Source organism: Mastacembelus armatus, chromosome 19 (assembly GCF_900324485.2).
Source record: "Mastacembelus armatus chromosome 19, fMasArm1.2, whole genome shotgun sequence".
NCBI classification, from domain to species: domain Eukaryota; kingdom Metazoa; phylum Chordata; class Actinopteri; order Synbranchiformes; family Mastacembelidae; genus Mastacembelus; species Mastacembelus armatus.
The window spans coordinates 5,817,976-5,845,909 of NC_046651.1; the positions used below are offsets into that span (position 1 = coordinate 5,817,976).

Consider the following 27,934-nt stretch of genomic DNA (forward strand, 5'->3'; position numbering starts at 1 on the left):
TAGTCTCAGACAGGAAAGTGCAGAGAGGGGGGGGTGCCTTAAAGATAATTGCTTTTTAAAAAAGGCCTGTCTAAACTTGACATGTGGAATTTGGACAATGTAGTTATTTATCAGGCAGGTGAAGTATTCCAAAGAAAAAACACTAGGATGTTTTGAGTAGCAGTAATAAAAGTTTCAATATTTAATTTGTCCTTACCTATTTTACATAAAAGAATTTCCAGGAATCAACCCTATCAAGCAACTTCCTTCTAGCCTCTATTAGTATATAAATTCTTTCAAAATAAATGTCTTTTTATGCTAAGCAGTGTACAGTAATTTTCTTTGTTATAGAATTTAGAAGTTTTCACTGACTACTTTGCACTTTCTTCCTTATATTACTGCATTCTTTTAAATGCTGATATACTTTGTAAGAGACACTGCAGATCTTATTCTGTACATTAATAAAAACTAATGACTATTTGGTCTGATCTGTGGGTGCATGTTTCATTTTTTCATAAATTTGGTATGTAACAGGAAAACATTTTTCCACTATAGCAGGAGAGCACGTACGTATTAATATATTTGGCATGAGAGATAACATGTCCCTATGAATATTTTATCAGCATAACTCATTATAGCCTGATATAAGATAAACACAGGATAGCGTGCTAACAAACACAGTTATCAGTTGCACCTATGTACTAAGGTGAATAACTGCTGTGTTTGTTTTAGTAGTTTAGGACTATACATTTAAAATGTAATTATATTTTGGGTTGATTCTAATAAGTTGTAAGACACTATATAAAAAATATACATGGAAAAATATAAGGCCACAACCCATGCACATAAAGTCAACCAAAGGAAACAACACATTTAAAACAAAGGACAGATTTAATAGCTGAGTGATACTGTTGGGTCTGAATAGACAAAGATAGACAAAGATTTAAAATAAAACAAAAGCATAACAACGATTGAATAAAAATAAAATAGTATGCATGCAACTGAGTATTACCCAAGACAAAACAAAGCAGTTTCATATATACTATAATCATGCATTTATTCAAAACATCATCATCATCATCACCTTTTGACTTTGCAAAAGGACTTTTACCTATTAGTACCTTCAGTAAATATTATACTATGCTGCAGATATGCAAAGTTTTCCCATGGTTTATTTTCCTCTCTTTAAACCTATGAAGCACTCTGTCTTAAGGTCAACAATTACTTTTTCATTGCTTATCTGTACTTATTATTTACAGCGGAACTTCTGTACGTGCATTGCCTTATCATTGTGCAATGGTAAAATGTCAACCCACCTATATAAAAAGGATGCATGGCTGTTTGTCAGCACTCAAATTTTGGAGTGTGCAGGTGAGTGCCTACAGGATCGAGGACCTACAACATCACTATTGCAAGATTTCAATTTAAATGGTTCTGTTATATAATTCACTTTTGTGACATAAGCCTTATTTGCTGTTCTTCTCAAGTAAAATTGATTATTTTCTACAGTTGACAGCTGAGTCGTGACAATGAAGTGGGCCTTTGTTATGTGTGCCATGGTGGCACTTTCTGAGTGCGTCATCCAGTAAGTCAGCCTTACCATTCTCAACACTTGCTGTAGTTTTGCATTTTTCCTATTACCTTTAGTAGCTCCTCTGAAATAATAGCAGGCATCTACTGTATGACACTTAAAATAGTATGTGAATTTGAATATGAATGAAAGCTACTGTGATCATCATCATGTTTCTGCATGTATAATTTGTGAGATCTTAAAGAGGAAGGACACCTTAAGAAAGACCTTTCAGCAAGTCAGTAAAAAGCAAATGTAGCCAAGAGATTCATATAGCTTAATTTGATGAATCACAGGCTCTCTCTGGAGAAGGGAAAGTCTGCCAGAGAGCTCCTGGAGGAGCAGGGTCTCTGGGACGAGTACAGACTTAAGTACCCTTACAACCCCATGGTCAAATTTGATCAGCGCTTTGCCGTGGCCAATGAGCCCATGACCAATGATGCTGATGTGAGTAACAACTAAACTTGAACAAATGAATGACTGGCTCATTTTGATCATGATTAACTCTGTAATCTATCTACTCTTCTTCTCCAGCTGTCTTACTATGGCGTCATCTCCATTGGAACTCCTCCTCAGTCCTTCAGGGTCATCTTTGATACTGGCTCTTCCAACCTCTGGGTGCCCTCCATTTATTGTAGCAGTACAGCCTGCAGTAAGTAAAACTATACATACACATAAATATTTGAATGTTTTTCCAACATTAGTAGTTTACACTGGTTATTTCATATCTTCAGAAATGATTGTAAGGTTTTACTGATATGTAAGGATGCCTTTGTGATCCTTTTTGGCCTCAAGGAGCCTGCTATTAGTTGTTGCAAAGGTTTCAAACAGTAGGTATCTTTCATATTGGCTGTTCATGAAATGTGAGTGAACACAAGGGGTTGTGAACATCATTTTTTAAATACATTTATTTGTAACTTACATTATACAATTTATACATTTGCCAAGTCATGTAACTTTATCATATTTAACAGCTTAACAGCTTTTGTTCTTCTTCTGTAATTTTTTAGACAATCATAATAAGTATAACCCCAGCAAAAGCAGCACCTACAAGTACAGTGGTACACCTCTTGATATCCACTATGGCACTGGCAGCATGACTGGTTTTCTTGCCTATGACACTGTGACGGTGAGCACTAAAAGCATACAATGTTATTTAGAAGTGGGAATTTACTGTTTATTTATTGTTACTTTGTCCCATCATGTCAAGTTGAGAAAGGTACAGGTACAGGTACAATACTTGGACGTGTCCATATTCATGTATGCATAAACATTGTCAACAATATCAATAAAGAGGTTGTACATATGAAGATCTCAGGGTAGTCTGATATTACATCAGATATACTGTCTTTGTGTTTGGGCTTCAGGTGGGTGGGCTCCCTGTGACAAACCAGATCTTTGGCTTGAGTGAGACTGAAGCTCCCTTCATGCAGTACATGCGTGCTGATGGTATCCTGGGCCTGGCCTACCCACGCCTGTCTAATGCTGGGGCTACACCTGTCTTTGACAACATGATGAATGAGGGCCTGGTCAACCAGGACCTCTTCTCCGTCTACTTGACCTCGTAAGGACAGCCATACCTTAGTGTCAATTGCAGAGGAAGGAAAATATTTCTGGATACCGAGCACTATACAGCATTATTACTTTTAACACACACATTCACTAATCCTGAGATGATGACTGTTTAATTTTTTTGTATGGTCATCAATTAGTTTTCTCTTTTCTCTATAGTAACTCTCAGCAAGGGAGTGCGGTGACCTTTGGTGGTGTTGACCCCAACCACTACTATGGTCCCATCAGCTGGATTCCCCTCTCCAATGAACTGTACTGGCAGATCACAGTGGACAGGTAAAGCTACTGACTTAACAAATGTATCCTAACCCAAACAATACCGTTGGCAAAAGTGTTTGATATCTCTTTATTCTGTGTTGCTGTCAGTGTTACTGTCAATGGTCAGGTTGTGGCTTGCAATGGTGGTTGCCAGGCTATTGTGGATACTGGCACTTCCTTGATCGTTGGACCTCAGAGCAGCATCAACAACATCAACAGTTGGCTGGGAGCTACTAGCCAGAACGGAGATGTAAGTCCAAAAAAACACTTTTTGTTGACTAAATGAAGTTTCAGTAGCATCATATTGAGTAAAATACAAAATTACTGAGTTCAAAATTCAATATTATAACCAAATACTCTTTTAATCTTTTCTCCTTCACTTGCTTTTGTTTCTCCCACCGCTCTCAGTATATTGTCAACTGTAACAACATTGGCCAAATGCCTGATCTGACCTTCCACATTCATGGACAGCAATTCACCCTGCCAGCCTCTGCCTATGTCCGTCAGGTGTGTGCTTTTTTTCTCCGCCAGACTTTTCTTATCTTACTATACTTAACATCTGACTGAAATTCTTCCGCTGAATCCCTCCCCCAGTCTCAGTACTACGGCTGCCGTACTGGCTTCAGCGGTAGCGGTGACAGCTTGTGGATCCTGGGTGATGTCTTCATCAGACAGTACTATTCCATCTTCAACAGAGCCCAGAATATGGTGGGTCTGGCTAGGGCTAGATAATCAACCTGAAGTCACTTGGTGCAAAAGAAGAGCCTTGCACTACCATAGGATTTCCAGCGTGTGGTTTTCAGCACTATTGTATGATACCTGAGACAAAGATCTTCTCCATTTAATTCAATTCAATTTCCTTAAATCCAATAAAAAGAGTTAAATCAATGTGACTGTTTTTTATTATTAATTATTATATTATTATTAATTGTGCACAAGTCTGAAAATGAAAAACATAGTACACTATGTTTTTTTCCACCTTTAGGGAAACATATGCCTGTTGATGACTGTAGCTGGGATTTATTAGGTGAAAATAGGTACACATTTTTTGAAAGGTATGTCTAGGCCAATCTGATATCAGAATATAACTATTATATATATATATATATATATATATATACATATATATATATATGGTAAGTCAGGTTATGACAGACAACACAACCCACAGGACATCATAGATTTTTAAAGTAAACTGAATCTCTCGGTTTTTAACCACAGTAATCCATTAATTATGTTGTTAACAATAACTCCTCCTTCCTTTATGATTAAGGGGTAAGTTAAAAAAGATTATATAAATATATATAAATAAGGATTTTTATAGTAACATGAATTACTTACATTTTTTAATCTGAAGAACTATTAATGCATCTTCAAAATGCTGTTAAAAGTAGCTCAATTCTTAATAATATCAGAAAACTAAAGCCTGTGCTGTTTTATTAAGTCTTTATTATGGAATTATTATTATAGAACAGGGATAATTCCAGTCCTCCAGGGCCATTGACCTGGTTATTTTACAACTGTCCCTGCCCTATTCAACCTTCTGATTGACAGAACAAACATAATCCAAGTAATCAGTAGTGGGTAGGGCAGGGATAGATGGAAAACAAGCAGGGCAGAGGCCCTCGAGGAACATGGGTTACCCACCCCTGGTCTACAGCTTGGTCTTTCCAACATGCATGCATAAATATGTAAACATAGTATAAAAACCTGCCTGACCACAGCAGATACCTTTGGGTCTTACCAGTGTACTGTTAAGGAAGTGATTGCAAGTTGAATTTAAGTTGTTTGTGTAGAATCTGAATTAGAAAAAGGCAACGATAGAGCAGAATTCACAAGCTTGCGACTGGATGTCACAGCTGCCATCTGAACATCACAACATTGCTCTGTTTAATCTGGCCATGCCAGGTATGAAGCAGAAAATGTTTACAGTTCTTCTGGATTTAACTAATAAACAGCATTTTGCCAAGTTTTCATAACATTAAAATCAACTTATTGTCACATGTCATATTTTGTTTAAGAGCACTTTGAAACACTCCAGCATAAACAAACACTCCATTTAGCTGAACAAAGACATAAGTCACATGTCACACCAACACTTCAACCATAAAGGTGCGAGCATGGCAAAAAACTGAAATAACCTAATTTAGACACATATAGTTTTTGTTGGACAGAAATGATATGAGGTTTGTTAACTGCTAATATTGCTGTGTTTGTGTTTTGCAATTCCTACCTGTAGAAAGACATGACTCAGTGAGTTATGATTTGGACATCAACTCCTCTAATGTAGAGCCTGATAATCTTAAAAAATTCAGCAGGATTTGTTGTGCACGTAAAATAACACCAACCCCACCAGGCTATACTTTTATCATGGGTTGTACACATACACTGATGTTGAGGTAAGATCAAAATGTCACATATAACCATAAGAACACTGGAAATATTTCCTTTCATGTATAGTAAGGAATAGAACAATCAACCTTTGTGTACCAGCAGTGATATTTTTTATGGCCAGCCCTCAGCATTAACAGCTTTAGTCTATGAAAAAGAAAATTAAAAAAAACAACCCAAGAACTAGATCCAGGAGAATGAGAGAGAAGAGTTTAGTCTGCAGAGGAAAGTGGGGTTATGTTATTTGGAACATTATATATACAAGTTGTTGTAATTCATTTTTCTTGGAGAACCACTTCACATTAAAAATGTACTTCTGCTAAGTATGAGCAAATAGCCAATGAAACTGCATTATCAATAGTCAAACTCGACTTGGCATTGAATTACACCTTTCATTGCCAAAGGCTTTAGCCAGGTTGTTGTCCAACACCTGAGGAACTTGACATAACAGCTCTCCCCACACAGCAGCTTCTCCTGCCAAGCACAATTAAAACACAATTTAAAAATATTCTGACCTTAAAGTGCATCTCATTTCTTAACTTTTTTCATATATGTTAGCCTATTTCTTTATTTTTACCTTTACAATGTTTTCTTGTGTCCCACGAAGTACTGAGGTAACAAAACGATGGATGTATTAATCAGAACCAGCTCATTTTGGTTGGTGTGAGTGCTCCTGGTCTGTGTGCGGGCCATCTTGTGTAACTGTATGGTATTGCAATAAACTGCTCATCTCATGGCTGGACCTTTGCGCTGGTTTGTGACAATCAACAAAGTAGTTAGCTTAACGTTAGCTAGATAGCCAAAGTACCTAAACAACACACTTGGTGGATTAAGATGTTAAGACTGGCATGGCGTCGGCTGACGTCCAGAAATAGCTGCCTGGAGCCTGTGCGCCTTCTAACTGTTGCTTTTTCGGGAGCAGAGAGTCCACCGCAGACCTCAAGGGGCAACGTAAGGTGTTTCAGAGGAGTTCACCACCCACCAGACTGCAGGTCGCCGCTTCTGCATTCCCAGCCGGTCTACTACCCCAGGTAAAGCCACCATGGCTAATAGCTAATGTTAGCCTAGCTAGCTAGGTGTGCGTTAACGACAGATGCTTAGTTATGTTAAGTAGCTAACGCTAATCGTAACGTTTGCTAAATTAAAGAGACCTCAGTCTTTAATAGGTTATGTTGCCGGATGGTAACTAGATGATGTGATGATTATAGCTAAACATGGTTTTGCAAGTAATAGCAGAGATGCGCAAAACCTCAATGCAGAATTACAAAATTAAAGATATGTTTATCGTTAATTATTACAATTATGTATCCTATATTCAAAAAAGACATTTAACCAAGGTCTAAACATCTCGTAGTTTAATTCGGGGAGCCACATAAGCCACCAAGCAGCACCTATTTCCAATAAATTGCCAGAAAATTTTTAACTGGTTTAACATTAACTACTTATAAGTGACCCTGTGCTAACGTTGCGATCTTGTCGTGTTTATGGGACCCAATATTGTATATAATAGGTGTGTCTAGAAGAAAGTCACATTAAATTAAGTAACGTTAATATCCAATTAGAGTTCGACATGTGTACCGACTAACAGCTACAAAACCTGACAGCTAACTAGCGTTAGTGCAGCTGTAGTTTGGTGCTGCCGAACAAGCGTCTTCAGAGAAAGCATGCGTACTGAATAGGGTTACTACCTAACCTTATATTTAAGTGTGCATGCTGGTTAAAAGGTTAAATGTATTTTATATTAGAGAACCAGGCTACACGCTGACAAAACGAGGTTTAACTGTCATCGTTGCTAGAGGTTGACCGATATGGCCGATGCCGATTTTCAAAGTCCAGTTCAGCTGATGGCCGATTAGCAATGCCAATTATTTGGGACCGATATGCATAGCCGATTTTCTTAATTTTAGGGAAGAAAATTTATTTAACCCTCTGGGGTCTGAGGGGGATTTTGGGGCCTGGACAAATTTTGACATGTCCTGACATTTGTGCTTTTTTCAGTGTTTTTTAAACATATTAATGTCTAAAGTCTGATAACACTGTAATCAGCACAAATTTGGCTACAATAATATGTGAGCAGCAAGTTTATACAGTATTGTGTTTTTGAGAAAAAAGTGGTTATGCATGGTTAGTGAAAAACTACAATTTTTTACTCACTGAAATAAGACCATAAAACACAAACAGAACATTGGTTCACAAGACTTTGGTGTGTCTGAGGATGAATAGTCATGTGATTTACCTGAGAAGACAAAAGACGCACTGAACGACCAGACAAAGACGCGCAGAATGAGGCTTTCAGTCAGTGTTGATGGGACGGATTAGTGCAGCACAATACAACACAATGAGGAGCCAAACGATCCTCATTTGAGTTAAAATCAGTGTTTTTACTCTGAGGACAAGCTAAACTATTTGTCTCTGTGTGGAATGTAAGGAGCGCCGCTTCACGTGCGTAACGCGCCATCATCTAAACGCGCAGAAAAAGTGAGTAAATTCTATGATGAAGTTTGATATTTTGTCATTTCTGTACACATATTTACCTGGTTCACCTGAGATTATTTACATGTGAACAGTGGACAGTGTACAAGGCGGGGTCGCATTACCTGTAATGAGGTGAGAGAAAAAAACGGACTTCTCCTTACGTTCATACGGATTAAATAAAAAGTGATGATTTGTTTTTGACTTGAATTGTTTCACTCAAAAGAAAACATTTCAAGCTTTCTAGCCATATAATTCTTATTTTTATGAGGCATGTATTCGCTGAGATTCTGGTTGTTTTATTTACGCGTCTGTGAAGAGAAATGGCAGAGACAGAAAAGGCCGAGAGCGCACCCTGTCGGCTTTCTTTATTTAAAAAAAGCACAACGTTTTGTTGTTATTATGATGGTATACCACTAAAACTAGACCCTTTACAGATTTGAATGATATACTTCTTTTATCTGTACGATCAGAGTTGACCGAGTAATTTAAGTTTGTTTCGGCCTTATCCGAAAAAGATGCGTCAAAACGCGCCGGCGCGTTCGTCGACCCCAGAGGGTTAACATAGACATTTGTTTAATGGATTAACTGATAAAACAGACACGTACATTCAAGCAGTGTTTCAGTTCACAGTACTTCACTGTCTTTTCATCTAAACAGAAAATTGGAAATAATCAAAATAAAATGTAATCAAAAAAGATAAACATAGGGCTACAATATGAACTCTTCAACAGACTAACTTTAATAAGTGGTTTCAGTGCAAAGGGACCCAAAGCAGACACAAAGTTATGCAGGTTTTAAATAAAGTTTTTTTTTTTTTTTTTTTAGTTTGGTTTTCTTAAGTCTGGTTTGGTTTTTAACCCTATGGTCCACTTAGGAGCCTACAAGTCACAGTAAAACATGAACATTTTTAATCATAACATTTTTAACTTTTTTGTATACAGTTTACATTAGCAATCTAAATGGATCAAAAAAAGACAATAGAAAAGTGTCAATGGCAGTGTGAGAAAATGAGCAGCTTTGCCCATGCGTGATTTGCAGTCTGGACTCTGGACATGGAGGAGTGAACATCTGGGAGGGACTGTCTGCTGTGTGAGCAGGGGGAGGGGCCCACAGCAGCACTCGCTGCTCATTGAGAAGAGTAAGAACGATATATGCTTTCACTGCAGTCTCCAATAACACCAGAAAAAGTTGCTAGATTTGTCGCTAGTCGCTTTTTTCAAAAAGAGTCACTAGAGGTGTCTGAATACTCGCTAAATATAGTGACAAAGTTGCTAAGTTGGCAACAGTGTGGCTCACAGCTCTGTGCTGCTGGGGTCCGTTAGTCACGTGGTCTGTAGAAATTGGCTGTATGGATAAGTGCCTGAACAAAAATCGGCCTAAACACTCCAGCACCAGCTGATGGTCTAAAAAATGCAAATATCGGCCTGATATATCGGCTGACCGATAAATCGGTCGACCTCTAATGTTACCCCATATCTTTAAATGTGGCAGCACAATGGTCAACCTTATGGTAAAGGCATTTTAAGTTGTGATTGCTGGAAAAACACAACTATCATATTCAGACACTGTATGGAAAAGGATAACACAAAAGCAGGGCAAATTATTTTTTGTATTTAACTGTTAGAGTAACTCACAAATTAACTTGTAAATGTGTTTTTTTTCCATTCACACGATAAGATATTAAAGCATGAATCTAAAAAACATAGCCGTAGCAGCCTTTTCTTGTCTTCATTCCCTGCTTTTTGTAGACACACAAAGGTTTTCTTATTACTGACAGATTATAAATGTTTTTTATGTGTTCCAGTCCATCTGTCTTCCTGAGCATGGAATCAGGGAGTGAAGAGCCACCATCCATCCCTCACAAACACACCAATAGGTTAGCCAAGCAGAAGTCACCCTATCTGCTACAACATGCACACAACCCTGTTGACTGGTAAGTGACTTTTAAGGTTCGAGGTTTTTTTAAATTTTCCCTAAGGGTAATTTAATTGGCAGCCAACCGTATAAATAACTTTGGACAACAACAAGACAATGAATTTGTAATGCAAATGACACTACAGATGGCTAAACATTTCTAAAAGCTTATACTACTACATGTAATAGTGCAGTCAGCCAATGATAATCTTGTGCAGTATAATCTTTATTTTAGGTATCCATGGGGGCAGGATGCTTTTGATAAAGCAAAGAATGAAGACAAACCCATCTTTTTATCAGGTAAGATGATACTTTCACACTTGTTGACAGAAGTCCCTCAATTTATGTCATACATAAAAACACTCACTTTTTTTCACATGATTTCATACTGGGTTAGTATAGTTGAGCATTTACCAGAAGTGAATCACCTGTTTCCTGTCTCTACCTGACTGATCAGTGGGCTACTCAACGTGCCACTGGTGTCACGTGATGGAGAGGGAATCTTTTGAGGATGAGGAAATTGGCAAATTGCTTAGCGACAACTTCGTCTGCATCAAAGTCGATCGAGAAGAGAGACCTGATGTGGATAAAGTGTACATGAATTTTGTGCAGGTTTGTGTACATATCTATCTGCATTTAGGTTTTTAACACAAGGCTCTTTTATTTTTCTAAGGTAATACATTCTTTTAGTTGCTGATTTCTACAGGCAACAAGTGGGGGTGGAGGATGGCCTATGAGTGTGTGGTTGACCCCTGATCTTAAACCTTTCATTGGAGGAACCTACTTCCCTCCTAGAGATCAAGGAAGACGACCAGGGCTCATGACAGTCCTTACTAGAATTATTGAACAGGTAAAACAATTTTTGTTTGTGAATTTCTTAACCAGTTGAGGTTTTACATTTACTGTGCATACAGTAACCACTAGTAAAACCATGACTTGTCCTGGATCCAACAAACAAAGCGTATCTTGCTAATTAATAACCTTTAGGGCTATTCAAGGTCTGATAGGCTGATTTTTTTTTTTTTTTTTTAACCTTTGGTTAGAGCCAACGGCTAGTGGTTTCCACTTTCTTTTTGTAAGACCTGGCTGTGGCTCCGGAGCTGGAGCATGTTGGCTGTGAATTGAAAAGTTTTGATCTCTGACCTAACTGGTCCACATGAAGTGTCCTTGTGGAAGACACTGAATCCGAAGTTGCCCCTTGTGATCCAGGACAGCACCTTATATTGCAGCACTGTCAATGTGTCAGTGGGAAATAATATAAACTGTTTTGAATGCAGAATATCCCTATTTAAGACCATTTACAATTTTAGTCTTAATGCTTATTTAGACTTTTTGTCTCATGGATTAAACCAGATGAAATGATTCTAATATCGATATTCTGATCTCAGCAAGAATGTGAATGCACATATTTTCCAAAATCTCAATGTTTAATCTTTTAACCTTTGAACAGTATTTAGAATTTATTATAGTTATGTGATCATTTAGATTGCATCAACAGAAGATGAAAACAGGAACAAATCCAAATTTAGGTCATCTTTATTCTGCGTTGAGAAAAACAAAACATCTCAGGTTAAAATGTTGTATGTGCAGTGTTTTTGTAGCCTTCTGCACCATCCTTGTCATTGCTCATATGACACATAAGACTTAATTTCCTCAGTGGGAGAATAACCGTCCTGCTTTGGAGTCCAGTGGGGAGAGGATCCTGGAAGCATTAAAGAAAGGCACAGCCATTGCTGCAAACCCAGGAGAGGCTCCTCCACTTGCCACAGATGTTGCTAATCGCTGCTTCCAGCAGTTGGCCAATTCATATGAGGAGGAGTATGGTGGCTTCAGAGACGCTCCCAAGTTCCCCACACCAGGTAGCCACGATAAAACCTTGAATGTTTATTTTGCCTGTTTAGGCCCTGCTGGACCTCACTGTTTCTCTTCCCTTCCCTGTAGTGAATTTGATGTTCCTCATGTCATACTGGTGTGTGAATCACTCCACCTCAGAGGGTGTTGAGGCTCTTCAAATGGCCTTGCACACACTCCGTATGATGGCCCTGGGAGGCATCCATGACCACGTGGCACAGGTCCATCCATGTTTATCTCAGAGTTGAAACTGTCAGTCATTAATTGGTTCTTCACTTGAAAATTAATTGGAAAATATTTTGATAATTGATTAGCTCTTTCAGTAAGGATAGTACACTGAAAATACTTTGGATTTGGAGAGATATATCTAACAATTTGAAGGTGTCATTTTTGAAAGTCTGTGTTTTGTGACTTGACATTAATAAATTGATTCATCAGTCAAAAAAATGTTATTTCCAGGCCTACTTAGTTTTTATTTTCTGTTGCTTCACATGAACATAAACATGCCATTTTCATGTTTTAATTTCACAAAGCACAAAGTGTATGTTGTTAGAGCAATGATGTATGAAGTGTCTTAGTATAGACAGGTATAAGCAACAAAAGGTTCTGTATATACTGTGTCAATTTGATGACGGCCTTCATGTCTCTCTATCAGGGTTTTCATCGTTACTCTACAGATTCCTCTTGGCATGTTCCTCACTTTGAAAAGATGTTGTATGACCAGGCTCAGCTGGCTGTAGCCTATATAACTGCCTCCCAGGTGGGTGTGTTTCTCTCTGTATCTCTTCTTTTGTGTTTGTGTGTTTTGTGTTTCAGACAGGGTAATTATCTCACCATAATTCTGCCTCACTCTTATCCAAGTAATTTAAAGCCCTCTCACCCAGTCAGCTAAAACCACCAGTGCGCAACTTGGCAAACAAGTAACTTCATACAAACACTCATTGTGACAGTAAAGTTGAATTTAGCACAGCAGTTGTAATATTTTCATTTAAAGAGATAAATTTTTGCTGAATACATTTTTAAAAAGGAGTAGCACGTTTCAGACTGATTATAACAATTTCCCACTCACTGGAGAGCGTTGACTTAAGATGCAGCAAGAAGCAGTAAAGTCTGATTGCCATAGTTTCTAGTTTTACCCATCAGTAATTACTGGGCTGCTCTGTTTTCCAGGGTGAACAGCACCAGAGAAACAAAACGGTTATTAGGATACATGCATACATGTTGTTTAATAAGAGCATTTGGATTTGATGCTGTGGTTCTTCCTGCATTTAAATCACATGAATGTATCTTTAAGGTTGAATCATGACTGAGCAGGCGTATGATGTTTCTGCTTTTCCAGATATCAGGTGAGCAGCTCTTTGCAGATGTGGCTAAGGACATACTGCTCTATGTCTCCAGAGATCTGAGTGACAAGGTGAATCATCCACAGCCTCTTTGTCAATGCTTCTGTGTTACTGGTCTTATGGGGTCCTCACTAGGTCTACAAGATGAAAAAAATTTAAGGCAAGGGGTTTTGTACTGTTAACAACATATAGAAGAAGCCAGGATATGGTTTAGAATGTTTTTACCGTGTGGGTTAAGGTTAGTGTTAACATAGTGTTTTGGAATGCTTGTTGGCAATGTGAAGTCATTAAAATACAGCAATGCAAATTGTTGTCTGTTATCACAGCTTCTGTATTTGCTGCTGACAAAGCATAAACGCTAGCTCTAAATCCCAGCACTTGTGTGTGTGTGCATGTGTGTGTTTATACAACTTCTTAAACCCGTTACTCTACCCTAAGGGTCAACCTTTTTTTTTCTTTTGATTAATGAGTTGACAACAGCGAACAGGGCATCGAATTAAAACCACACTCATTGTAATCATTATCTTCCCCAAGATTTATTATGTAATTATACTCTAATGAATTTATACTGCAAAGGTAATTTACTACAGACTGCATTTTTCTTTGATACTACTGTACAGTGGCTGGGATCTTCCCTCAGTGACAAAGATTGTGTGTGTTGTCATCTGAGAGAGGGTTTACATGATCCTGTATATAGTCATCCCCCTTGCAAGGTTGATTGAGTAATTAATTCATTACTGTCAAATTTGTCACTTCAACAACTTAGAAATAAAATCTACTAGTACTATTGTACCATTGTTCGTTCCTTCTCAGCTGGCGGCAAGCATATTATAAAGCTGTATGTGAGGTCTGCACACGGTATAAAAAACTCCAGAGGCAAGAAACACTTTAGCAACTCACCACATTGTACAAAACGTGGCAAAGTGAAATAATTGCCATGATTGCATTGTGGGATTGTTATCAGAAGGCAGTGTAAATGAAATGTACAAGAAACTGTCCTGCTGGTAAACAAGCAGGGCAGTGCATCTTGTGGTCCAAGGTTGGCTACTGGTGCACTGTATAGTGTGTTGTGATTTTGGACACACCCCTGGTGTCCATACCAAATCATTTGATCAGAGACCCTATTTATGTCACAACCACATAATGTGGAATGAACACTTATTTATGAGGAGTACTGTTTGGTGAACATGTGCAAGATATATGCAGCATCCCTACACTTGATATTGACATTAGTAATCAGGGGTAATAATTGAGCCTGAAATGATATGCATTTTCAGACTATTGTCTCATGTCTTTTGCTTCCATTGAAGTAACAAAATGTTTGAATAGTTTGGCCAATCAGAGTTTTCTGATTGATTTTCTTCTCTTTCCATCTAATACATTTCTCTGTGTTCTCTGAAGCAGTCTGGGGGTTTCTACAGCGCAGAGGATGCTGACTCTGTCCCAGCATTGGGGGAAACAGAACAGCGTGAGGGGGCTTTCTGCATCTGGACAGCCTCTGAAATTCGGGAGCTGTTGCCAGATGTGGTGGAGGGTGCCACCGGGGTTACCACACAGGCAGACATCTTCATGCACCATTATGGGGTTAAGGATCAGGGCAATGTTGCACCAGAACAGGTACTTCAAATAAAAATAAAATGGAAAATGGAAAGAATGAAGTTGAAAACTAAATTAAAAAAAAAAAACTACATACAGCTTTTGTATTTCTATCGACATCATGAGGTTAAAGAGGCAATGCAGACTGATATACTGTTTGATTTTGTTTTGACAGCTTTTTGAAGTATTAAAGCTGAGCCATTAAGGTATTACCACAACAGCTGTTGCAGTCAGTATGAGTCAGTTTCTTATCCCCTGTTCTCTATGTTGCCAGGACCCCCATGGGGAGCTGCAGGGCCAGAATGTGCTGATTGTGCGGTATTCAGTGGAGTTAACAGCTGCTCGCTTTGGAATCGGTGTTGAGAAAGTCAGCGAGCTCATGGCCTCTGCTAGAGCCAAAATGGCAGAAGTGAGGAAGGGTCGACCACGGCCACATCTGGACACCAAGATGGTGGCCTCCTGGAATGGTAAAGCACCATTTTGGTAACAGTGTCCCCTGCAACTAAAGCAAACATTAGTACTGTAAGTGCATCCTAATATGACAATTGACTTTAGTCAGTTTGGTGATGGTTAGGGTTTAGAGCCAATTTGGCTATTCATTTCTGCTTTTGTTTAACCAGACATGACAGTAATGTAAAATAGTGGTTAGTTCGCTGACAGTAGGCATTTACTTTTGGTGGCCAAAATTGATAAAATTGTCATAATTATTCTCATGACTTACACGCACTATAGCATACAGCTGCACGAGAGCAGGATTTTGCCAAGTGCATGTGGCCCTGTCTCTCTGTAATGCAAATCAAGAGACTGACTAACTAATGTTACTCAAGTTATATTGTAGATGTGCATAGTAATATTCAGAACAGTAAAAATATACTGGCTAAGTGAGGTACTTACTGCACAGCTTGAAGTCTGCTATCAGGCAACATAACAAAGTAAAGTTGCTGGTTTTCAAAATGTAGTAACTGAAAAGTTTTTTAAGGATCCCCATGAAAGTGCCTACCTCAGAGCTCAGTAATCAGGTATTACTACCTAACTACCTTGTGCTTCTGCTTTAAATTTGAAATGACTAATATAAAAGTTGTCATAGATACTTTGTATTTTGACTAGTGTCCCACTTTTTGGCAATATAGCTTATTATACAGACTGTGACTTTGGAGTGTAATGGCAGTTTGGGCACTCCTCAACATTGCCCATCAGTGTCTTAGATATGTTTAATTACAAGAACAAAAAGCATACCACACATACTTTGACAAAAGTTTGCTCCCAGGGTTGATGTCTCAAGACAGTGTGTTAGTGAGGTAATGAGGCTCTGTAATACCGAGAACTCCAATTAGATGCAAGACTCTCCTTCTCCTCTCTAATGAAGAAACTCCATTAATCACCTGTCCTCGACTGCAGCACTTTGAAGACCAGGCTGTGGGCTCACCAGGCTTTGATATGCTACATGAAAGACGGAGAAAGGACTGGATTTAAAGAAGGAATGAAACAGTACAAAAAAGTTCAAACTGTGGGGAAAATAACTTATCTGGAACTGAGGTGCAGTGGCATAGTGGAGCCTCATGGCAGAGGGGACATTTGGACACTATACCTGATCATCCACCAACGCCATCTCTGCTGCTTCTTCCCTTTCAGGCTTGATGCTCTCAGCCTATGCTCGTGTTGGAGCTGTTTTGGGGGACAAGGCCTTCCTGGAGAGGGCGGTGCAGGCTGGCAGCTTCCTAAAGGAGTATCTGTGGGATGCTGAGCGACAGACCATCCTCCGGTCCTGTTACCATGGAGACAAGATGGAGGTGCAACAGATGTAAGAGACTGATTAGTGTGTCCGCAATGTATCAGATAGATAAAAGCAGTAAAAATTAGTCTATGTAGTTCAGTTTATCATAACATGTTTTTATTTGCACTCCAGGAGGTCTTACTTACAAATGTTTAATGCAGGCACAATGAAAAGAAATTTACCGAATGAAAGTAGATGACAGCTTTAATATCTAAATACCTAAATAAATAGTAAATGAATAAAGTGAGTGCACAAGGTCTAATTTTTTTTTTTTTTTTTTTTTTTTCTTCCTATGTGCAGTGTTGAAATACTGTTGGAACATCTGAAAAGCATTTAGTGTAGCTGCACCTACTCCTCTACAATGCACCAAAAATTATTACATCTAGGTCATGTATTCAAGTAACAATTTTATTTGCAAATTTATTCTAAATTTCTAAATGTGTTCTTCATCGGTAATGTATCAATTACAGTTTTCCTTCCTTTTGCCTGTATAAAATGTCTTAAGACTTTATGCAGTGCAAATACATGGTATGTCATTCCTCACAGAAAAATGAATATGCTGCCCTTCAAACCTGAAGTAACAAATGTAATGCCTGGTAATGATCTTCAGGTTTTGAGTCTGCTTTCTAAAGCTACTACTGGGTATTACTTGTATTACAGATGAATTAAGTACATGAGTTTTGATGATTTTGTCTATGATTAGACAAGATTAGTCATGTCAGCATCCTTGTTTAAGAACAGAGCTGAAGATCGCTTCCATTTTTAATTTCTGCTGATGCTGCAGAAGTTAATATAAGTTGCCAAAAAATTATGAAATTATTGTTTTCCTAACATAATCCTAGCACAAAAAAGAATAATTATAATTAAAAGATAGGTTCACCTTTTTACAAAAGTCCCTGAGTGCACAATTATGAAATACAAACAGAGAAAGGACCTCTGATAAGGGGTTCAGTAACCAGATCATATTTAACAGTTTGTCAGATACCATAATTACAATTTGTTTTTGGCAGCTCTGTTACTTGGCACCTTCATATTTGATAAAACTACTCAGCTTGTTCCTTTCTCAATGCCTGAAAAAAACTTTTGTTCCCTCTTTAGCACTCAGAGAGTAATGTATACATATTCATGTTTAATGCCAACATGAAAGAAATAATGTGAGATATTTTGTAATACGTTTCACTTGAAGTACAGGGGCAATAAGCAGCTGTATGGTGCAAGGCTGACTAAATGTTCATATGCGAATGAGACAGTGCTATCAGGATAAATCAAGTTGTGGCAGGAAATCGGTGAACATGCTTACTCTTCACTGCACTGCACTAACCTGGTTACTACATTTGCATACACCAGGCAGCAATTGGATTTCTCCCTTACTCTCTGAAACAAGATTGAGCATGTTTTAAGTGCATTAAAGAAGGAGCCTGTTGAGATTTTTGTTTTTGGTCAGGAGATCAAATCACAGTAGTGAGAGAGTGTGCAGCTTTTCCTACTGGCCAGCATTAGTGAATTATTGAGATTTATGTACAGTATTATCGTTTTAGTTAAGGTTTTGGTTGAACTATTCCTGGCCTTGAAAAATCATGAAAAATGCATATGAGCTCCCTGGTTGGGTAGTGTCATCATTTAGTCACTTTGAGAATATTTTTGAAGCATCACCATATGGACACACTCTTGTTGACCGTACACCACAACTCCAAGTGTCCTTTTTCCGCTGGCCAGCCCTGTGCTCTAGTTACTGTAAATGTGTGTGAAATGCTGCTTAATCAGCAGAAAATATGACAGAAGTCCCACAGCTTGAATGATAAAATACATACAATTTTTAATATACACATGAACATGTACACGGTTGAGCCTAACCACTCTGGCCTTGTTCCATGGCTTCAGTCTCATTCATAATTGTCCAATTCATGATGGTGTCAGCATTGAAAATGCTTACCAAAGGCCCTTTGCTTAAGCCTGGTTTACTTTCCATTCAGGGGTAATTCACTCTGTCATTCCAGGCACACATGGGGCATGGACTGATTACCAGAAGGAATGGTGGGTGCCTAAACTAACTGGGTTAATAGGCTGTGGAAATGTTGAGGAGCCGATGCCATAGATTTTCTGTGACCCTTGCCTGGCACTGCTGCCTTGAGAATGGGAGGCCTGAGGGTGGGAGAACTGAAACTTAATTGTAAAAATTTTAATGAGTCTATTTAGTATTCAGACCTGTCCACTTTTTTGCCACTTTGTTATGTTGTGGATATAATTACTGATAACTGATAAAAATGCAGTTTTACATTTAGTCAATAATCAGTAAACAAAATCCATCCGTCCATCCATCTTCTTCCGCTTATCCGGGGCCGGGTCGTGGGGGCAGCAGCTTAAGCAGGGAAACCCAGACTTCCCTCTCCCTAGACATTTCCAGGGGGACACCATGGTGTTCCCAGGCCAGCCGAGAGACATACTCCCTCCAGTGTGTCCTCGGTCTTCCCCAGGGCTTCCTCTCAGATGCCCAAGCCACCTCAGCTGGCTCCTTTCGATGTGGAGGAGCAGTGGCTTTACTCTGACATTTGTATTGAATTGACTCCACAGTTGTCTTGGGTATTTGTATCAGGTCATTGTTGTGCTGAAAAAGGATAGAGAGAAGCGACTCCATAGCGATGGAGTTAGCAGGTGATGAGCAGTGTCTGTTGCTCTTCAGATCTAGTGCTTGGGGTTCTATCAAAAGAACTTTTTTTGATAGAACTTTTTTTGTTTTTGTCTGGAGAATCTTCTTCATCTTGCTCCTGCTGTTTGACAAACTCCAAGTCGCCTGCCATTTGCCTTTTGCTCAAAAGTGTTTTCTGTCCAGCCACTCAAACATAAAGGCCTTTTTGATGGAGGGCTGCTGAGTGTTAATTGTGGGACCTTATATACACTGTTGTGTACCTTTCTAAGCTATGTTATTAAGGCACTTACCATACCTATGGGTACGACATATGCTGTAAGTCTTAATTAGCCTATAAAGAACATAGGCTAGTGTTACGACTCAACAACCCAGGGAGAACTCTCAGAACAGCTGAGATGTTGATAAAAAAAAAAAAGGGTTTATTCTGACTTAGCCACAACATGAGAAACACCAGTGAGTGAAGTAGGAGACCATGGGAGTGGTGCCAAAAAATGAAAGTAACAAAACAAAACACAGGTCTACCTACCACTTGGCTAAACCACTAATAAACAAAAGAGGTCATAAAACAAAACATGACTACCTTGTCTACCAAAATGGCGGTGCATACAAAACACAGAGAAGGCACTCACCCTCTACTGTAGTATGTCTAACAAACAACTTCCTACTCGTATGCAAAGTGTATAGGGTACCCTGTACACTTTGGTCACCACTTCACAACACCGTGAGAGCAGAATTGTATCAATTACAGACAAGGAAAAAGGCCCGAAAGGAACAACAGGGCCCCAACAAATTTGCAGCATGCAGCACTCTGCCCATGCAGTGGATACGGAAAGTATTCAGACCCCTTTAAATTTTTCAATCTTTGTGTCATTGCAGCCATTAGCCAAAATCAAAAAAGTTCATTTTATTTCTCATTAATGTACACTCAGCACCCCATCTTGACAGAAACAAACAGAAATGTAGAAATTTTTGCAAATTTATTAAAAAAGAAAAACTGAAATATCACATGGTCATAAGTATTCAGACCCTGTGCTCAGTATTGAGTAGAAGCACCCTTTTGAGCTAGTACAGCCATGAGTCTTCTTGGGAATGATGCAACAAGTTTTTCACATCTGAATTTGGGGATCCTCTGCCTTTGGGGGATCCTCTGTTGAAAGGTGAGCCTTCGGTCCAGTCTGAGGTCCTGAGCACTCTGGAAGAGGTTTTCTTCCAGGATATCTCTGTACTTGGCCACATTCATCTTTCCTTCAATTGCAACCAGTCGTCCTGTCCCTGCAGCTGAAAAACACCCCCACAACATGCTCCCACCACCATGTTTCACTGTAGGGATTGTATTGGGCAGGTGATGAGCAGTGCCTGGTTTTCTCCACACATACCGCTTAGAATTAACGCCAAAAAGTTCAATCTTGGTCTCATCAGACCAGAGAATCTTATTTCTCATAGTCTGGGAGTCCTTCATGTGTTTTTTGGCAAACTCTGTGCAGGCTTTCATGTGCCTTGCTTCTGTCGGGCCACTCTGCCATAATGCCCCGACTGGTGGAGGGCTGCAGTGATAGTTGACTTTGTGGAACTTTCTCCCATCTCCCTACTGCATCTCTGGAGCTCAGCCACAGTGATCTTTGGGTTCTTCTTTACCTCTCTCACCAAGGCTCTTCTTCCACGACTGCTCAGTTTGGCTGGACGGCCAGGTCTAGGAAGAGTTCTGGTCGTTCCAAACTTTTTCCATTTGAGGATTATGGAGGCCACTGTGCTCTTAGGAACCTTGAGTGCTGCAGAAATTCTTTTGTAACCTTGGCCAGATCTGTGCCTTGCCACAATTCTGTCTCTGAGCTCCTTGAGCAGTTCCTTTGACCTCATGATTCTCATTTGCTCTGACACGCACTGTGAGCTGTAAGGTCTTATATAGACAGGTGTGTGCCTTTCCTAATCAAGTCCAATCAGTTTAATTAAACACAGCAGGACTCCAATGAAGGAGCAGAACCATCTCAGAGGATCAGAAGAAATGGACAGCATGTGAGTTAAATATGAGTGTCACTGCAAAGGGTCTGAATACTTATGACCATATGATATTTCAGTTTTTCTTTTTTAATAAATTTGCAGAAATTTCTACATTTCTGGTTTTTTCTGTCTAGATGGGGTGCTGAGTGTACATTAATGAGAAATAAAATGAACTTTTTTGATTTTGGCAAATGGCTGCAATGACACAAAGAGTGAAAAATTTAAAGGGGTCTGAATACTTTCCGTACCCACTGTAGCTCTTTCTTTTGGGTGGCATTATCAATTGTGTTACACAAAGAGTTATAGTTTTAGGGTGAACCTAAATGTTTTTTCTTTTTTGGCGGTACAGTATTATCTTCAATTGAGTCAAGAGTGCCATCTAATGCTAGTGACTTATAGTCCAGAAAATATGGTACCTGTTCTTTTTATTATTGAACATGGTGCAAAGCCTTAAGCAATATTATGCTGTTAGAAGAGCCTTTTGAGTTCTGTGAAGTCTTTCTGTGCAGGATTTTGGACCTTCACACTTCGTATACAAAAAAAAACCTAGATGCAATACCTCAAAACTTACTGAAGAGCAGAAAATTTCCAACAGAAAGAACGGAAAGTATTAGGTGTAACTACATGGGCTGGTGCACAGGAGTGATTAGATGATCAATAGAGGAATATGAGACAAATTCCAGGTGTTTCCAGTTTATCCACAGGAAAACAAAGAACAGCTATGTTTTATGATTAATGATTCACGGGGAAATCTGGCTGTCCTACAGTTTCTGTCTTTGTTTTCTATCTTTCCACCTCTCTTATTTGTAAATGTTACATTATTATGTGTTATTTCATATGTACTGTCACGGCATAATACCTGAACAGTACATTCTGTAGCATCATCAAGCATGTTAAATTATTCTCTAACATAAAGGTCACTGTTGTTGTAAAACTGACTCAATATGTTTATGTGACCCATACTGCCCCAGTAGTTTTCTCTCTCTTGGCCTTATTCAAAGGGACATGTATTAGCTAGTGTATGAAAGAACCATTACAGAGCTATTATTATAAAACTGCCTCAGAGCGCTACGATATGGTAGACTGACAAGGTATTTTATCTTTGCTGTCAGGGAAGTAACTCATTTAACACATACTATTATGAGTGTGACTGAAAAGACTGTTGAGTATTTCTAAAAGGCTTTTATATTTTTGTTCTTTGAGACCCTCTTGAGGCCTTGTCTCAGGCTTTTGTCTCTGTGGCCAGAGTCACCTAATGATATGTAGTTGTGAAAGAGTGGTATGGTATTCTCTGAAAAAAAACAGAGACAGAAAAGACTGGACAAAAATGAGCTTTTTTTTTAGAACTTTTCAGTTTCATTGTTCACTTTTGGTTTTTATTACCAAATATGTAAAGCTGTTAGCTTTTATAAAGGTCCAGTCATTTCAAGCTATATGTTTTGGTTTTACAGAAAAGACTTGAAGGATGAGGAAACTAGTTGGTTTGGTGAATGTACATAAATAAAGTCCACACAGCTGCTTCAGTGGCGCTAGTGATGTTCTGATTTTCCATCTAGCACAATTACCATGTCAGAATTTCAGACACAGATCAATTAGCATAGATCTTAGTCTTTTTTTGAAATTGTATATTCTTTCTGCATTCAAATAAATTCTTACCATTATCTTGTTTTTCCTCTCCTTTAGTCTTATAACATTAATCTGTCTGTCTGGAAAAGATAGGTCTATTTATGACCCCTCGTCCTCCCTTCAACATCTTTATGCACTTCATTTCCTCCACAGTCACCTTCTGTTTTTAGCCTCTTGACCACCAACCACCATCCTCACCCGAGACAGCACTATCTGTCTTCCTGTCACCGTCTGTCCCCTTGCACTCTCCTAGATGGGGTGCCATTGTGAGAATTCAGGGGGTGAGCAGTGTTGGAGCCAAAAGGAGGCTAGTTGTTAAGCTGAAGATGTGGTGGAGGACAGAAGGTTAGAAACTGAGTTAGAGTTGGAGGGAGTCTTTGGTGATGCTACAGCCACATTGGGAAAGGCATGCGTTGTTTTTTCTCAACTGAAAAATAATTAATGGCGATTGTCTCCGTTTTGCAACCCATTCTAGACTCATAAAGATAACAAACTAAGATAAAGGATTTCTATATGACATAAAATAAACAGAAATAAAAAGATGATTTAAAATTTATTTTCCTCAAAGACAGTGCAGGAGAGGCTATGGTGGAAGTAAAGGTGGCAAAACTAATACTGGAAGGAAATCGGATGGTCTAACTGCAATCATATTTCTCTCATTACTTTCCTGCTGAACTTTAAAGACTGTGTATGGACTATTATGTATGCATGTATAAAACTACTGCCTTCTCTGCCTTCTATGGCAGGCATGGAGTTAACAGATGAGCTGTTAAATGATTTTTTTCATATATGTATCATATTGTGAACATATACTGTCACAAATAATTCTTTCTTGATCGAAAACATAACCTGATCTTCTTTGTAGCTTATAAACAAGCATTTTCTCCATAAAAGAAGTAATTCACCAGCATTAACCCATCTCCACAGTTCTTGCTTTCCTCAGTAAAGTCTTGATAAAATATGTGCTCATTCTGGCTCTTCTCCCACTTCTCTATAATTTACATTTCACTTTTCCCTGGAAATTCTTCAGATCTCCCCCTATCTCTGGCTTCCTGGATGACTATGCCTTCATCATTTGTGGCTTGCTGGACCTGTATGAGGCCACGCTGCAGACGGAGTGGCTCCAGTGGGCCGAAGAGCTGCAGCTTAGGCAAGACATGATGTTCTGGGATGACCAGGGTGGAGGCTACTTCTGTAGTGATCCCAGCGACAGCACTGTCCTGCTACAGCTGAAAGAGGGTGAGGGAGGAACACATTGGCAAATGAACAGCTGCACTCTACACCTTAAAACAAACCCACTTTTCATGTCAAACTAATTATATCAGCAACTTCAGCATTGCCTCATCTAATAATGAATTTTTATTACTTGTCTGTACCATAAAAATACCAAAGTTCAGCACGCAGCCATCTGTGTGACAGGCATTAATATTTTGACGTGAGAGACACGTGAGTGCCACATAAGCGTTACTTAAGTGCTTTGAGCTAAATGCTAACATCACCATGCTAGCATGCATGTCAACACAGTAGAGGCTGATAGGAATGTCATGAGTTATGCAAGGATTCAGTCAAACAAAAATTTTCGAAACATTAGAATTTTGTCCTGATGGTGGCAGGACATGTCTGAATCAAATTTTATGACGATTTATCCAGTAGTTTTTGAGACATTTGGCTTATATCAACAAAAACAAACCTCACGGTGGTACGAAAAAAAAGTTAGGGGGTCATCACAATCGTTAAGATCCATCCACTTGGTACCATGAATGTTTGTTTTGCCAATCTATTGAATAGATCTTGAGCTGTTCAAAATTAAAGGGACCACCCAGAGTCAGGCTCCATGTTCTGGAGATCATGGTTATTGAGATATTTTGGTCAGGAATAAAGTAGTGGACTGATAAGCTGGTATATCAACATTGCTGTGGCTAGAGTCATGACAATCATTAGTGTGCATCATAAAAACTATAAAAACACAAAACCATTCTAGGTGGTTGTAGTGGTTCTAGGTGGTTCTAGTGGCAGTGGCTTTAATAATCTGAGAGAAGGAAGAAAATATTGATGGACAGTTGAAGGATTAATAGTACCTCTGCAGCATACCTCAGGCTTGGACAAATTCTATAATGGATGGATACCTTAGACAGATGAATAAATACAGTTTAAGCGTCCACTCCAGAGAATTTGCTCATTTTAGCCCTGTTCCACAATATGACCACAGTCATTTGAAAGAGCAAAAGATGCATGAATGAATGACTAATTTATTTGAGTAAAGTGTTAATGGTTGGGTGTAATCATCCAATCATCGGTCCCTGTCCCATCTCTGTATATCGTTCACCTTATGAATGAACCAGAGCCTAAAAAGATGGAAGCTTCTGCTTAAATCTTGCTGCTAGTTTCAATCCATTGATACACATCAACCACAGGAGAGGAGGAAAGTAGGGTTAAATAGATGAATAACCGGTGGGGGGTAGGGAGCAAGCGAATATTGACCTTCACTATCTACAGTACTTCCAGGATCAAGCCCTCACTCACTTGCAGAATGCCTCTGAATGAAAGCAGACTGGTGCTCTGGTACCTACATTGATCACCACACCTGTCAAATCTATCTATAACCTGTCTTTTGTTTCATCTCCTACTGACAGATCGAAGCAGCTCACACAGTGTACAGAATCTGCCTGTGCCTCATCTTCTTTCACTTACATCTTAACTTCATCCTGAATTGGTTTTTTCTGTCATTTTTATTTTTTCTCTTACATTTTGCCCTGTCTCACAAGATGTACCCTTGGCAGACATCAGATTGTGAAAATAATTAACCATTGGACAAATCTATGCAAAGACATAATGGTTCCCTTCCTGCTGATAATTTCCTTATGAGAATGGCATGCTCAATTTTTTTTCAAAAAAAATGAGAAGACAGAATAAAAAAAGTAATTATATTAAAATTAAAAACTATAGTTTATTTGTAAACATACATATATTTTGTGTCTGAGTCTGGTTTTTGCAGCCCCAACAAGTTCTTTGCAAACATGCTACATATTTTGTCAGTCTTTCAGGTCATCTTTTTTTATGCCTGTACCCCATGCATATCTGTGTCTCATTCACACTCTCTCCCTCCTCTCATTGTCCCTGCATCAGGCATACGTGCGTCATAAACATTACAAAAAGCAGTCGGATTATAATCCATACTAAGCGTTAGCCTGCTTTTTAACTCGGTCACTATCCTTCTAGCCACTTTAGCCATTCCTGCTTCCATTCACTCTTTTTTTTTTTTTAAATTTTTTTGTTTGCCATTTTGATTTTTTTATAGTTTGCCTTTTGTGTTTTGTGTAGGGACCATGTAAGAAATTTGCTTAGGCTTAGTAAACCCATACTCCAGCAGCACTGACATAACGGCATTTAGCCAACGACAAGTACTGCTTGCTGTTTTTCGTAAAATGTTGAACTAAAAAAAGGATATTGGTGTAACTGTAACAGTGCCTTGGTGAACAGCAGTGGCTAATCTTTGATTTAACATTTATTTAAAGGATATTCATTTTGAGACATGGGTCTCATTCTCAGTAGAGATTTGATAAAACCCAGTGGCCTCAGAGGGACACTTACTGGGATATATACAGTGGGTACGGAAAGTATTCAGACCCCTTTAAATTTTTCACTCTTTGTGTCATTGCAGCCATTTGCCAAAATCAAAAAAGTTCATTTTATTTCTCATTAATGTACACTCAGCACCCCATCTTGATAGAAAAAAACAGAAATGTAGAAATTTTTGCAAATTTATTAAAAAAGAAAAACTGAAATATCACATGGTCATAAGTATTCAGACCCTTTGCAGTGACATTCATATTTAACTCACATGCTGTCCATTTCTTCTGATCCTCCTTGAGATGGTTCTGCTCCTTCATTGGAGTCCAGCTGTGTTTAATTAAACTGACTGGACTTGATTAGGAAAGGCACACACCTGTCTATATAAGACCTTACAGCTCACAGTGTATGTCAGAGCAAATGAGAATCATGAGGTCGAAGGAACTGCCCAAGGAGCTCAGAGACAGAATTGTGGCAAGGCACAGATCTGGCCAAGGTTACAAAAGAATTTCTGCAGCACTCAAGGTTCCTAAGAGCACAGTGGCCTCCATAATCCTCAAATGGAAAAAGTTTGGGACGACCAGAACTCTTCCTAGACCTGGCCGTCCAGCCAAACTGAGCAGTCGTGGAAGAAGAGCCTTGGTGAGAGAGGTAAAGAAGAACCCAAAGATCACTGTGGCTGAGCTCTAGAGATGCAGTAGGGAGATGGGAGAAAGTTCCACAAAGTCAACTATCACTGCAGCCCTCCACCAGTCGGGGCTTTATGGCAGAGTGGCCCGACGGAAGCCTCTCCTCAGTGCAAGACACATGAAAGCCCACATAGAGTTTGCCAAAAAACACATGAAGGACTCCCAGACTATGAGAAATAAGATTCTCTGGTCTGATGAGACCAAGATTGAACTTTTTGGTGTTAATTCTAAACGGTATGTGTGGAGAACACCAGGCACTGCTCATCACCTGCCCAATACAATCCCTACAGTGAAACATGGTGGTGGGAGCATCATGTTGTGGGGGTGTTTTTCAGCTGCAGGGACAGGATGATTGGTTGCAATTGAAGGAAAGATGAATGCGGCCAAGTACAGCGATATCCTGGAAGAAAACGTCTTCCAGAGTGCTCAGGACCTCAGACTAGGCCGAAGGTTCACCTTTCAACAGGACAATGACCCTAAGCACACAGCTAAAATAACAAAGGAGTGGCTTCGGAACAACTCTGTGACCGTTCTTGACTGGCCCAGCCAGAGCCCTGACCTAAACCCAATTGAGCATCTCTGGAGAGACCTGAAAATGGCTGTCCACCAACGTTCACCATCCAACCTGACAGAACTGGAGAGGATCTGCAAGGAAGAATGGCAGAGGATCCCCAAATCCAG

At 39.1% G+C, this 27,934-nt stretch overlaps 2 protein-coding genes across 7 annotated transcripts in view; both read left to right on the forward strand.

Annotated features, from left to right (window-relative positions):
* Positions 1–1,834: 1,834 nt before the first annotated feature.
* Positions 1,835–4,267, forward strand: LOC113135780 (pepsin A-like). Its single transcript, XM_026316065.1, has 8 exons — positions 1,835–1,996; positions 2,084–2,201; positions 2,560–2,678; positions 2,917–3,113; positions 3,281–3,397; positions 3,488–3,629; positions 3,788–3,886; positions 3,974–4,267. The coding sequence occupies exons 1-8, from the start codon at positions 1,835–1,837 to the stop codon at positions 4,109–4,111; spliced, it is 1,092 nt and encodes a 363-aa protein (XP_026171850.1). The 3' UTR covers positions 4,112–4,267.
* Positions 4,268–6,487: 2,220 nt separating this feature from the next.
* The window catches only part of spata20 (spermatogenesis associated 20), a 42,966-nt gene continuing 21,519 nt past the window's right edge, over positions 6,488–27,934 (forward strand). The window contains exons 1-14 of one of the 6 annotated variants that reach the window (XM_026316246.1): positions 6,664–6,801; positions 9,284–9,383; positions 10,050–10,178; positions 10,395–10,459; positions 10,617–10,771; positions 10,866–11,009; positions 11,808–12,018; positions 12,101–12,231; positions 12,666–12,770; positions 13,350–13,424; positions 14,755–14,970; positions 15,224–15,416; positions 16,582–16,750; positions 24,025–24,233. In XM_026316246.1, coding sequence (XP_026172031.1) covers positions 10,069–10,178; positions 10,395–10,459; positions 10,617–10,771; positions 10,866–11,009; positions 11,808–12,018; positions 12,101–12,231; positions 12,666–12,770; positions 13,350–13,424; positions 14,755–14,970; positions 15,224–15,416; positions 16,582–16,750; positions 24,025–24,233 — 1,783 coding nt within the window. In that variant the 5' untranslated portion in view covers positions 6,664–6,801; positions 9,284–9,383; positions 10,050–10,068. Of the gene's footprint in view, positions 6,802–9,283; positions 9,384–10,045; positions 10,179–10,377; positions 10,460–10,616; positions 10,772–10,865; positions 11,010–11,807; positions 12,019–12,100; positions 12,232–12,665; positions 12,771–13,349; positions 13,425–14,754; positions 14,971–15,223; positions 15,417–16,581; positions 16,751–24,024; positions 24,234–27,934 lie in introns of those variants that run through there. The other 5 variants (XM_026316241.1, XM_026316243.1, XM_026316244.1 and 2 more) reach the window with 5 other exon arrangements.